Source organism: Eretmochelys imbricata, chromosome 1 (assembly GCF_965152235.1).
Source record: "Eretmochelys imbricata isolate rEreImb1 chromosome 1, rEreImb1.hap1, whole genome shotgun sequence".
Lineage (NCBI taxonomy): Eukaryota > Metazoa > Chordata > Testudines > Cheloniidae > Eretmochelys > Eretmochelys imbricata.
This window is the reverse complement of record NC_135572.1, coordinates 321,483,634-321,496,371: the sequence shown is the minus strand read 5'-3', so window position 1 is coordinate 321,496,371 and position 12,738 is coordinate 321,483,634. Positions and strand designations below refer to the sequence as shown.

Sequence of the window (12,738 nt, the reverse complement as noted above, 5' to 3'; positions counted from 1 at the left end):
CTTTGTATTGTTTTCATTACAGCCTTTTACACTGAATATGTAAAAATAAAATCCTAACTCATTTCAATATTTCACTAGTCAGGCATCAATCATTCAGCCACTCCTTTCAGTAGAAACAATGGACCGACTGCATTTCAAATGCATACAGCATTCCTATACCTACAGATATTTACAAAAACACCACTTTAAAAAGTATTTAGAAAGGGTAACAGGTTCTTTTTTATTATTTTTATTCAAAAACTAGAACAAAAACATTACCTCAAAAGCCACTGGAAGCAACACATGGAAAAATGCAGCTAGATAATCTGAATTTCCCATTCCGACCTGCAAAACCAATGCATGAGATACGAAGCAGCTCTTTTTTCTGAGAAAGTAATGTGTTTATTTTCTAGGGGCCAGATCCACAAAAGATTTTAGGTGCTGTGTTCCTAAGTATGCCTGTATTCACACCCTGCACACTACTGTAATAATCTTTGTACAAAATATGCCTTGTGTTGTATAATTTAAAAATTAATAACTCACTGGCTATTTATATTCTTGTGTGATATATGTATGCAGTGTATATTAAGAGTTATGGATATACGGTAGAATTATGACTAAAATGTGTTGAAATCAGGTATGTCGGGGGAGCTGGTAAACAGGAATGACTTACACAAAGCAATGTGTATTTGATTCTCTGACCAGCCCAGTATTCAGTTAAAGACAATGACGGTCCACTTTTAAATATTAGGTAACAAAGCTAACAAGTGGGGGAAGAGAGGGGAAAAGGCACAGAGCTTCCTTCATCACCAGATTCCATGGTGATTTCCTCACAGCTTGAATAAACTTTACTTTGAGGGGTACCCTCAGAAGAATCTGTTTCAAAGTTTTAATGGTCTATAAGCACAGGGTGGCGAATCTCAAGTGATAAGCAACTGAATCAACTGAGTTTTATAAGACTGTAATATTGTATACAGTGTACAGAGGTCTTTTCTGGAAGCTAATGACACACTGGTGATTAATATAATTGGAAAGGTATTTACTAACACTATATGAGGAAATATGGATACTTAAATGATATTATGCTTTAAAGTCTGTGGCCAAACAAGGTGAAACAGTTTCCCTCCCAGACAGGATAAAATGCAACTATTTACCTGTAAACTATTCTCCTGTAAATTAAGCATGTGGAATCAAAACAATGGAAGCCCATTTACATGCAGGGAGGTGGGAAGCCCACAGGAAGGGGAAAACAGCATGAGATCATCCCACCTCTTGAAACAAAGTCACTGAACTTTGGAAGATATAAGCAAAGATGGAAGCCGAAGATGGCTTCTATCACTAGATGGACACAAGGGAACAGAGTTCTTGCAAGCTGAGAAAGATGGGTCCTTCAACCAAGGAGAAGCTGAAGTCTCTGGAAACTGAATGTAGATGAGAAACCATCTTGAACAAAGCTTATACCTTGCTAGATTGAGTTTTAGATGTGTGTTTTTCACTTTTATTTGCTTGTAGCCCTTTCTAGGTGTATTCCTTCTACTTGGCATCACTGAACCGATGTCTTGTTGTTAATTAATTTGTTTTATTTTTTACTATAAACCAATTCAGTGCTGTGTTTAAAGGGAAAGCTGCATTTACTCAAGTTAAGTTAATAAGCTATGATGTGCTTGTGTGTCTTTAGAGAAACAAATGAAATGTATTATTTCTCTGCACTGTCCTGCTACTCTGAAACAGGTGAGGACTGGACATTGCAGAGCACACAGGCTTTGAGAAAATTTGGGATTGGGAATGTGTTGGGGTCACCTTGCTGGTTGTAACCGAGGCTGGTGGAAGACACAGTGGGGCTATAGACAGGCTGCTGGGGTCAGAGCTGCTGAATCAGGACTGTCTAGCGCACAGACACTTCAGGGTGTGACCTGCATGCTTGTAGGCTGCATGTTTGTAGGTGGTGAACATCCCAGGCTGGGAGCTACAGCAGCAAAGCACTGTAAGGCATGCAGGGTTTCAGGGAAAATGGTGACACAACTGCTCACTGGTCTGGATTGTATCCAGAATCCCATGACAGATGCCTATGTCCCAGTTTTAGGCACCACTGCAATCTGCAAAACCCCCACCTGGCTGCCACCTAACCCCACAGGTACCTAAATTCACTCAGTACCTAAACTTTTGCTGTAAAAAAGTCCCGTAGGCAGGTAAGTTTCTGCCTCTAAGCATGCGCACTGCTGCCTAAGACAGGCATCTGGATGCCTATCTCATGGCTAAGCCCCAGACCAATGCTCAAACCAGGAGAAGATAGATGGAGGAATGCTTATCCTACCTGAGTCCAGCACGCAAGCTCAGAGCATGCCTAACACTAACAAAATAGGCAGTGAGGACGATCTTTAGCCCAGTGGTTGGAGCACACACCTGGGATGTGGGAGACCCTGGTTCAATTCCTTCCTCTACCTGATGTAGAGAAGGGATTTGAAAAGGGATAATCACAGGGCTAAAGGTTATTAGGGAGCTTTCCTCCTCTTCCCTTCCCTGCCATCTTGTGTGGCGTGAGACAGGCCCTAAAAAATAGTTTAGGCACCTGACTCCAGGAAAAGGGTTTCCACAAGCAGAGACAGGTGCCTCTCTGCAGGCTGGACTTAGGACATCCCCCTCTTGTCAGCATCTCCCATTGGCCCGCCTAAAGTGCTGGCTTTTATGGATCCCATTCTCAGGTGCCTATCTCTCCCCAAGTGTTGTACAAAGGGGCTAAAATCCTAACTCAGGCTTTGTGGTTTTCAAGGTGCATAAAAGTTAAGCATTGCAGTGCTCAGCATTGCAATGCCTAAGTCCCTCTGTGGATCCAGGTCTCAGTTCCTTCAAGATTTTAGGGAAAGCCAGGAGCAACGGTTAAACAGGAGGAACAGAATACAAAGCTGGAGCCTTAGCTTTTAAGGCCCCAGTACAGCCATCCATCCCTATTCAGCAAAGTATGTAAGCATCCAATTTCAATGGGTCTTAAGCACGTGCTTAAGTTCTTTGCTGAAGAGGGATGGATTTCATCATGTGCTCAAATGCTGTGCTGTACTGGGGCCTAACTAAATAACATACAGATAAAGGAAGGGGAATGTGTGAATTGGTGATAGATTGTTTAAATCATCACACTGGAAGTCATTTTCTCAGTAGACATTCCATTCACCAGAACGCGTGACCTCTGCCAAGTAATCAAGTCAATGCATTTCTCATAAAAAGTATTACTTCTAAAACTGCTAAGACAACATTGCCCTGAATGCATGACAAAGTTACTGAATTTCCACTGTTATGCTATCAAGCAACATTTACCTTATTCCAAGGTACATTTAAATTGAATCCTTTTCCTTTTCCCTGACCAACAGCATCATAATCAGATTCTCTGAGCAAGGGCCAGAACTGCTGATGTTCATAGCGATGCCAGGAGTAATAGAGAACACTGAAAGAAAGAATAAACAAACCCAACTGAAACAAAAGTTATGAAGGATCTTTTCACATCTGACCCTCTCTGGCTCATTTCACAGAAAGCATGAAAATAGGCCTTAAGTAGCAAATATTCCTCATCTTTCTCTCCACTAATCTCTGAACAAACTGGCACCCACTTACTTGAAAAGCTCTGTATAGTCTAGCACAACAGTTAAATTCAGCTAGGGCACTTTTGCTGTAAGTTTCTGGCATAGACTCCTCTAGGGCCAGAGAAAAAGAATTTTCGAAAGAGGGGTTTTGCTGATGGGCTCAAAGTTTTTAGCTTTCAGAAAACAGCATAGACCAACTGTTCACTGAATATTTGGTTAGTGGTGCGGAGAGAGCTTTTTATCAGCAAACAAAGGCAGCCACGGGGCTCATATTGTGTCAGTTTTTCTAGAGTAGACTTACAAATTACTTTTAATTAGGTTTAAAGGTTTGTTTCGCTTTGTTTGACAAATGAGAATAAATAAATACAGTTTCAAAGAGAATGAAGTACCTAAAAGAATGAGAGTCATTTTGTAGGAATTTCCATTTTCAAAGTAAGGAGGGTTTTATTCTACAGAGAGGAGACCAAAAATAAACAAACTGGACATGCAAAAAAAATTTACAAACCTGGGATCCTCTTCAAATACATATTGAATTCCTTGTCCATGGTGCACATCCCAGTCAACAATGAGAATTCTGCATGAATCAAAAGGAAATATTCACTAGAAGAACCACAGCAAACCATGTCAAGAGGATAGTAAGTAACAGACAGAGGAGAAGATTGTTAAAAGCAATTTGGTGCCGAACGCCTATGGACTTTCAGTGGAAGTTAGGCACCTAACTGACATTTGTGCCTTTGAAAACCTACCCCAGAGACAAATATACACTAACCTCTGGAGACCGTATCTTCTTTTGGCATACTGAGCTGCAATGGCAACATTATTAAACACACAGAATCCATTGGCTGCATTTCGCTGGCTGTGATGACCTGGAGGCCTGAAACAAAGCTTGACATGGTTACTCACTATGAATGAACTTTGGCTGAAAAGTAATGTAACCCCTTCCTGGTTAGAGTGGCACTCTGTCCCCCTCTAGTGGTGGCTAGGCCAGCTATAGATTGATGACCCTACTATAGCCATGGCTGAGGCCTATCTTTTAGCTCAGGCAGTAGAGGCTCATATATTTAGCTCAAGAGGTCCCATCTTTGATTCCTGCTGCCAGTACCCCTTAACAGAACTCCTAAGTACTTCATTACCTTACTAATGCCATTCCATTGCACACTTTTCCTGACATCACAGAATCCACCAGTTGCAAAGTTGCTCCTACTGCTAGTTTAGCACAGCGGTAAGTATTCTAAGAAAAAAAAAAAATCCCATTATCATCATCAGCCACCCACCAGTTGGTTTAAACTAAATATAACTGACATGTTTTGCATCACTATAACAAATTATTTGAAGTGTTCCCTCCCTAGTGAAGTTGGAGTTGCATGAATGTAACTGAGAGCAGAATTTGACAATAGAAATTCAAGTGTGACTTTTACGAGAAATATTTGTGTATATCATGCACTGTTCTGAAGCATGAGCAATACACAGGCACAAATGGGAAGAATTATGGGAGGAAAGTGTTGGCCTTAACTATCAGTCTCCTTAGTTTTATTAGTTTAAGTTAAAATCCAGAACTATACTTCAATCGGGTGGTGTGGTTAAGAGAGCAGAAGCTGTGGAGCTGTTACAAGTATTAGTGTAGTAATTTTAACTGACAAACGTAAGTACCTTGTGAAAAAAACGACAAGTATATTTAAACAAAAGAAAAAAAGTTGGCTATTTTAATTCCAGCTATAAAAAATGGGCTTCTAACACAACAGTACAAACACTTATATAAATGGCCATGCCCACGTACCGGATGAAAGTAAACAGCATCATAATTTCCTGAGACTCTTTGGAGTTCTTCTTCATTCATTGTCTGGGTGCTCTTTACAACTTCCAAGTATTCTGAACTTTAATAATAAAAAAAAAAAAAAAAAAAAAAAAAAAAAAGAGAAAGCAGGTTAACTGAGCTCAGATATGGCCTGAAAAATCTCTACTAATGCAAAGAGAAAACAAAAGACTATGTGATAATATGAGAGGTTTGTGGTAACATGTGAGGCCTAGCTTCAGAATGTCAACCCCCCATATCCGGTGGTGTTCCGGGGATCAAAACCGAGATGTTAGGTCATATGAGAGCGTGACAACTATCATTTCTACTAGCAACCTGTCTGAGCAGAACCAAGTGTGGTTTGCAGTGTTGTTCAGTTTGGAGACTGCTATCAGCCCCCAAGGAGGCCACTCATTTAGGCTGTGTACACTTATGGTGGCGTGTACCTGTGTAGCTACATGCTGCAGTAAAAGACAGGCTACTTGTCACTGTGGTGTGTAACCACACGTCACAGTGAAAGGTTCTGGCAGGGGAAGGCAGTGGTGAAAGGCTCTGGCAGCGAGGAGGCAGTGGGATCCTACACTGCTAACAACAGCAGTGTAGCAGGTGGGGGAGACTGTTTGGGTGTAGAGAGCCTGTATAGGGCATGCACCCTGGGGTTCAGGTGTGTTGGGCATTCCATTCCACTCTACTCACCGAAGCCATACCTCATTGTTTCCAGTTGTGTTTACATCTGTGCTAGCTGGGCATGCAACATCTGTACTCTACACGCTGTACTCTACACCCTTACTGTCCAAAGGAGAGATTGTCCCTTTGCAATCTGCCCTGAGTAAAGAGCAATGCAGAGATGCTGTGCCTCAAGAGCTGATGAGGGAATGATATTATGATTCTGAGAGTCACAGTTCAGTCCCAAATTCTCCCCTTGCTCCATGGAAGAAGTCATTTGAGTCAGCCCTTTATCAGGTTTATATTTTTTGCATCTCCACACTGGCTCAATTGTGCTGGCATTGGAAGTGCATTGGAAGGGCAGAATCAATGTTCTAACCATTGTCTGTCCCTGCCCCTCCTGGTCCAACTGCATGGTAATGGCATCCCAGTGGAACCTGTTCTGTCCTCCACTCTGTGACTTAGGATATGATGCATCTTACACCCTGCCTGCTTACTCTCATGTGGGGTCATGCAACACAAGCCACAGTCTCACTCCAGGTAGAAGACAGACACAGTAATGGCAGCTGCCTAATAGGAACAGATGTAAAAGAGTGGCTCCAAATGAAGAGGTTCGCAAGAACTAAGGAGTAGGATCCAAATTCACTGTACTTAAAAAAAGAAAAAGAAAAAAGAAAAAAAAGAGAGCTAACTTAAACCCATAGGCACCAGGTGTGAACAACACATACAAAACATTGCAACATAAATAAATATTAACTAGCTCTTATACAGCACCTTTATAAAGGAGGTCAGTATCCTTGTCCCCGTGAGGCACAGGGAAGGGAACTGACTTGCTCAAGGACACCAGCAGGCCAATGGCAGAGCTAGGAATAGAACCCAGGTCTCTTGAGTCCCAATCCATTGCGGTATCCTCTAGGAAGAGTAAGAGCTTTACATGTCTTTTGAGGGAGGCAGGTGGGAGAGTGGGTCACCCTGGGACCTCTTTTGGGCCTGATTTTCTACATGCGTGGGCACCGATCCAGATCACAAATAAAATTGAACTTGGTGGTTTCATCCTAATGTACAATCAACACTTGCCCATACTGAAAAACCACTACACAACATGCCACAATTAAGTCTGGGCCAGGGCTACAGCCAGAGCCTTCTGATTTCAGAAATCCCATCTCTGGGGCACCCTCTCTGAGTATGTATGCCACAGTCCCTCTAGGCCCAGGGCCTTCTGCAGAATTAAATACAATGCCTTTCTATTTGATTCAATTTATCTTAGATAATTTCCCCTCAACATCTCTTCCTATTTGATTTATACAAATCCCCATTTTTCCTGTGTTCACTTTTTCTGGCAAAGTTGGACCAGTTTTGTTTAAAGATTACTTTTAAAGTTTTACAAGTACAGAGCCTCAGTTGTATGCAGTTAGTGCTGGATACAATTGGCAATCTCTGCTCAAAAGAAGCCCAGAATAGGAAAACCAAGAAAATTGTCAGACAGGATTTAGGGGCATTACAGACTTGTGCAGGGAAGTTTGTTCAGCACCTGCCCCCACTACACCTAGATCTAGCCAGTCTTTCATTTTGGGCCTGATCCATTGCCTACTGATATCAGGGGGAATCCTTCAATTGGTTTCACTGAGCTTTGGGTCAGGACCTTTCATAGCAGCAAAATATATGAACAGTTTTTGTAAAGATCAAATAGGATCCAGGTGATTAAATTAACATTATACTTGATATCACACCTGTGAACCAACATGATCTCTTCTTCCGTTCCTTCCCTGACAGGTACATGGACACATCTTTCCAGAAGATGATAACGTTTAAGTTGCTCATAGGAAGATAACAATCTTTCCGGCACTTCAATATCACACTCAGGGCTACAAATAAACAAAAATTATCTTGTTACAATACAATATCAACAAGTCTTATTATAAATCCTCTTCAGGGATGCTTAGGCACAAATATTTCATTGTGAAAAGATTCATTTTTCTTGTAGGGGTGAATAAGAGAAAAAAGATCTTTGAAAACTTTCCAGTTTGTGGAATTGGGGAGGTGGGGGAACAACAAACATTTTTTGGTTATAAAAATGCATGAGTAAGAAGAAATTTTATGTGGCTCTTTAAAAACATCAGGAGTGCAACCAACAAAGAACGAAGCCAAAATAAAATAAATAAATAGAGAGAGAGAGAGAGAGCGCGCCCTAAAATAAAGAAGGCAGGAGTATTCAAATGAAAAGAGTATCAGAGATAAATAATGCTCAAGGCCAGCAAAGAAAAAGGGGATTTACAGCAGGATTCTACTTTGATCAAAAGCCGTAAAAATAAAAGAAACTCTCTGGGTCCCAAGAAAATGCAGCTCACAAAATGGAAATCAGGGCCACCCATCAACTCTTGTATACGACATTTCTAGAAACGCTCTAATAACGGTTTGTTCATAGAAAATGCAGCAAACCTGCAGCTGACTTACTTATCCCAAAGTAGTTTGTAACTTGTCATTTCATCATCATAAATCAAAGCTGTTCCTGAAGCCATTGCTAAAACAAAACAAAACAGACATCCCAAGATACATTTCTGCATATTCAGGCAGAAAACAAAAATTACAAAAAAAGGATTGAACTGTTCATACATCATCTTATCCTGTGTAATCTATTTTGGGGATGAATGCCCACATTACAGTGGCAACAATACAAAGCAGAGGCAGTGATCCAGAAACTGGAGCACAAAGAAAAGGAGTACTAGTGGCACCTTAGAGACTAACCAATTTATTTGAGCATAAGCTTTCATGAGCTACAGCTCACTTCAGGACCTGCAATTGTCTGAATATGCAGCAAGCCAACATTGTTGGCCATTAGAGCACTAGACTTTCTCTGTTATCCAAACTGTAATATTGTGCTACATACCTATCTGTCAGGGCTGGTCTGAATGTATGTTTGTGAAGTATTGGGTAATCCTCAGACTGGTGAAACCAAAGTGTTATTATTTATACCTTAGTCATTACAGTTATAATAAATTGATCACATTAACCTTTATCAGGTTTACTTTTAGAAGGATGGGTCTTATGGATATAAAAAGAAATTCATTTTAAAAACGGATATAAAGTGACAAAAGCAAATTCAAATGCAAAACAATAAACTGGTGTCATCAAAGGCAAGCACCAGAGATCAGCCAGTGGGATGTTAATATGTAACCTGGAACTGCCCAGATCAGCTCAGCTTTCCAGTTCAGTCTCATATCAGTTTATTTTATAACTTCTAAATTACAAAGCCGTTTCCCTATTATTTAAATAGCGCGCGTGTTTGCAGCAGGACCAATCGCAAAATCAGATCATCCCGTCACCCCACCCTCAGCAGTAAAAATAATCCCAAGAGCGAGTTGTATGAACACTTGGGTTACGGTGCGAGAGCGCGGACACTTCACTAGCGTCCCGAGCTCAGTGGCGCCCCGCAAAAGGCCGTGAGACCCCTTGGCTCAGCAGTGCAAACACATAAAAAAGAAGTTGGGGGAGAGGGTATGAGAATGCATCAGTCCTGCAGGCAGCCAACCACCCCGGGGGCGGAATAAAGGCGGGGGTAGGGGAATAAAAGACGGTGCAAACTGCAGGAGGGGGAGGCCAGGCACTTCTCATTCCCTCCCTGGGCTCTGCGGGGGCGATAAAGGGCTTCAGGCTACCGGCCCTCGGGGGAAGAGAGGGGCGGGTGCAAAGGAGAAGCGGGAAGGTGACTGTATCTTTGCTCTGAGCGGGGGCCTTGCGTCCCCTACCTGGGTTGTCTTTGCGCCGCTGCTACGGCGCGGCCCCTTTGTCTTCGCTTCCTGTTTCCTTTGCCAGCCCGTGAACCCGGAGCGAAACCCCCAACCTGCTCCACCTCCCTCCTCCGTCCTTCCCATTTAAGTGGCTCACGTGACCGATCTCTGAGGGAGGAGTCAAATGGTCGGGCACGCACGTGTGTGTGTGTGTGTGTGTGTGAGAGAGAAAACTAGGACTGGGACTGGGACTAGGACTAGGGGTGGCAGAGCACGGTGTGCGCGCGGGGTTCGCGTGGCTGGGCTCTGGAGGCAGGGAACTCTGCGTGTGAGGGACAGGGCAGTGTGAGTGGGTTGGGGTGGGAGGACACTGTGTGTGTGTGTGTAAGGGACAAGGGTGGCTGGGCACTGTGTGTGTGTGTGTGTAAGGGACAAGGGTGGCTGGGCACTGTGTGTGTGTGTGTGAAGGACAAGGGTGGCTGGGCACTGTGTGTGTGTGTGTGAAGGACAAGGGTGGCTGGGCACTGTGTGTGTGTGTGTGAAGGATAAGGGTGGCTGGGCACTGTGTGTGTGTGTACCTCACTGAGGAAACTTGAAGGGCCTGGCTCTCATTACACGAAGGCCACATTACACCTCTCTCGTGTGTAAAGAGGTCTTGTGGTGGGTACATGTGTAAGTTATATCCATTCTGAGGCCCCTTTACACTGTGTAAAGTAGACTTAGTTCGGCTCTGCACCTGAAACCTAGCTACGTCGCTCAGGGGTGGGAAAAATTCACATCCTCAGAGACTGTCCGCTGACCTAAAACCCGGTATAGACACTGGTAAATCAATAGAAGAATTCTCGCTTGGCCCTCGCTACCACCTCTCAAGGTAAAATCCCTTCCATCGCTGTAGCAAGTGTTTGCGCTATAGCACTACAGTGGCACAGTTGCCACGCTGCAGCTATTCCGCTTGTTGCCGGCACCCAGTGCCCAGAGGCTGAACAACAGCTTGAGTGGTTCGTTACCCGGTGTGCTTCACCCAATAATCACAACGGGGTGGAGAAGCAGAAAAGTTTATTTGCAGCTGCAAAAAGGTACAGGGAGAATAAAATCTCAAATCCTGCACAACAGAGCAGGAAGTTACACAGGCTTTTATACATCCTTTTTCCCAGCATACTTATCCAATAGCAAGCTGCCCCAAGTATCCATATAGCCAGCCAATCCAGTTCCCAGCTAGTGCCCTGATTCTCTGTATCATTTGTTAAACTATACATAAAGCTGCTTTATTCAGCATTGTTCTTCCATATCTCCCCTGTTTGGCCTTGCTTAGTTTCAGGCAGTCTGACTCTGCAACATATTGTTGCAGATTCTCAGCATAACTGCTGTGTGTGCCTCCAGGCGGGGGGGGCCAAGGACACTTGGGCCTAGTACGCAGAGCTGCTGCGAGTGCCTCCAGGCAGGAGGGGGGGGCCAAGGACACCGGGGCCTAGTGTGAGGGGGCTTCATCGACACTCGTGGTCTTCCATCCCCTCGAGTTACCTAGTGGCCATGCCCCAGTGTTCCCAACAACTCCCCCCTTTGAGAACACTCAACAGCCTTGGCTCTGAGTTTTCTCACTTGGGCTACTTATTTCTTTACAATATGACTTTGCATAAGCACTTTGTGATAGCCCTGAAGAGAATGACTTATTAACTTTTGCAAAAGGGCCCTGACACATGATACTGCACAGCATAATACCAGTAATACAAGCAATACAGGAAAGAGAATTTTCAATAGCAGGCTAAATAAACCACCAAGCCAAGACGACAAACCCCAGCCTGAAAACAAGGTTTGCAACCAATCGTTCTCTGGGGCAGTATAGGCAACCTGTGCTCCGGCTCGGGCATGGGCTTCAGCCTGTACCACCTTTTCATAGATCTCATAACTGCTATCATTGACATATACACAACATCGGGGCCCGACGAGGGCACAAACCCCTCCTTGGGATGCCAAGAGATAGTCCAAAGCCAGCCTGTTTTGGAGGGAAAATGTCCTGAGCTGCTGTACCTCTTTATTTAATGTTTTTACTGCTGACCCTAAATCACTAACCGAGTCCTCTAACTCTAAGGCCACCTTCTCAAATACCATCTGCAGCCTTATAGTATAGCGGCCTATGCATGCCATGGCTGGCCCGGAAACCAGTGGCGCTATTCCCAGTACAGAGCACCCTACAGGCTTCTCGGTTGTGAGGGGATTCTTCATATTGCCCTCCAATGCCGTAGTCAGTCGCCGCAGGGTCTTTTCTCGTGACTCAACAGAGGTGTCTCGGGCATTTCTCATCTTTCCTTTGGGCAGTGTGGCAGTTATGGAAAGATGAGGAACTCCATGAGCTATATAACCCAGCTACCTGTCCAGTTGGCTGGCAGCACCTTGTAAGCCTTTCGGCCACATACAAAATAGTGACCCTGTAGGGCCCAGTAAGGACTGTTTCTTAAGGGGATTCCTGGGATATTTAAGGCTGCTTTGGCTGCTTTTTTAAACAATTTATATGCCCCTAAGGGGGCATCCCATCCTCCTGATTGGGTACAAGTGGGGGCATTTCTAATTGTACCGTTCAAATTACAGTCGCCATAGGGACCACTACAAACCCACCATTGGCTTGCTACATTGGAGATGTTAACTGGACGGCAAGTTATATTTCCAAACCCTTCTTTTTTGTGGTAAGATTATTTGTAAGAGTTTCCCTAAAAGGGGAGGAACCATTACACCCACACTGCTGGCCTCCCCTTTTGGTCTTTATCCAATACCCATCAGCCCACTGTGTAATAACACAGGAGCTCTTTCCCACAGGATGCCCATAGTGATCAGATTGGTTTCGGGTAAAACATAACACTCCCTCAGTGAGTACTGCAACTGAATACTCCTGGTCCTGATAGGTGGCTTGCTGTAAAGAGGTCTTGTCCCAGAACTGCGAGTCCGTTCTTTCCTGCTCTTTGGTGGTGGCTAATTCTGCTAGGGTCAAGGGCAGCATGTCAAGGGG

The 12,738-nt window shown here is 43.8% G+C and overlaps 1 protein-coding gene across 6 annotated transcripts in view; it reads right to left on the bottom strand.

Moving 5' to 3' along the window:
• HDAC10 (histone deacetylase 10) overlaps positions 1–9,896 on the bottom strand; it is a 33,518-nt gene extending 23,622 nt beyond the window's left edge. The window contains exons 1-9 of one of the 6 annotated variants that reach the window (XM_077834623.1): positions 9,756–9,896; positions 8,464–8,530; positions 7,740–7,874; positions 5,329–5,425; positions 4,685–4,782; positions 4,321–4,425; positions 4,057–4,125; positions 3,289–3,415; positions 259–324 (exon numbers count right to left, since the gene is read on the bottom strand). In XM_077834623.1, coding sequence (XP_077690749.1) covers positions 259–324; positions 3,289–3,415; positions 4,057–4,125; positions 4,321–4,425; positions 4,685–4,782; positions 5,329–5,425; positions 7,740–7,874; positions 8,464–8,528 — 762 coding nt within the window. In that variant the 5' untranslated portion in view covers positions 8,529–8,530; positions 9,756–9,896. The other 5 variants (XM_077834642.1, XM_077834633.1, XM_077834652.1 and 2 more) reach the window with 5 other exon arrangements.
• Between the last annotated feature and the right edge of the window lie 2,842 nt (positions 9,897–12,738).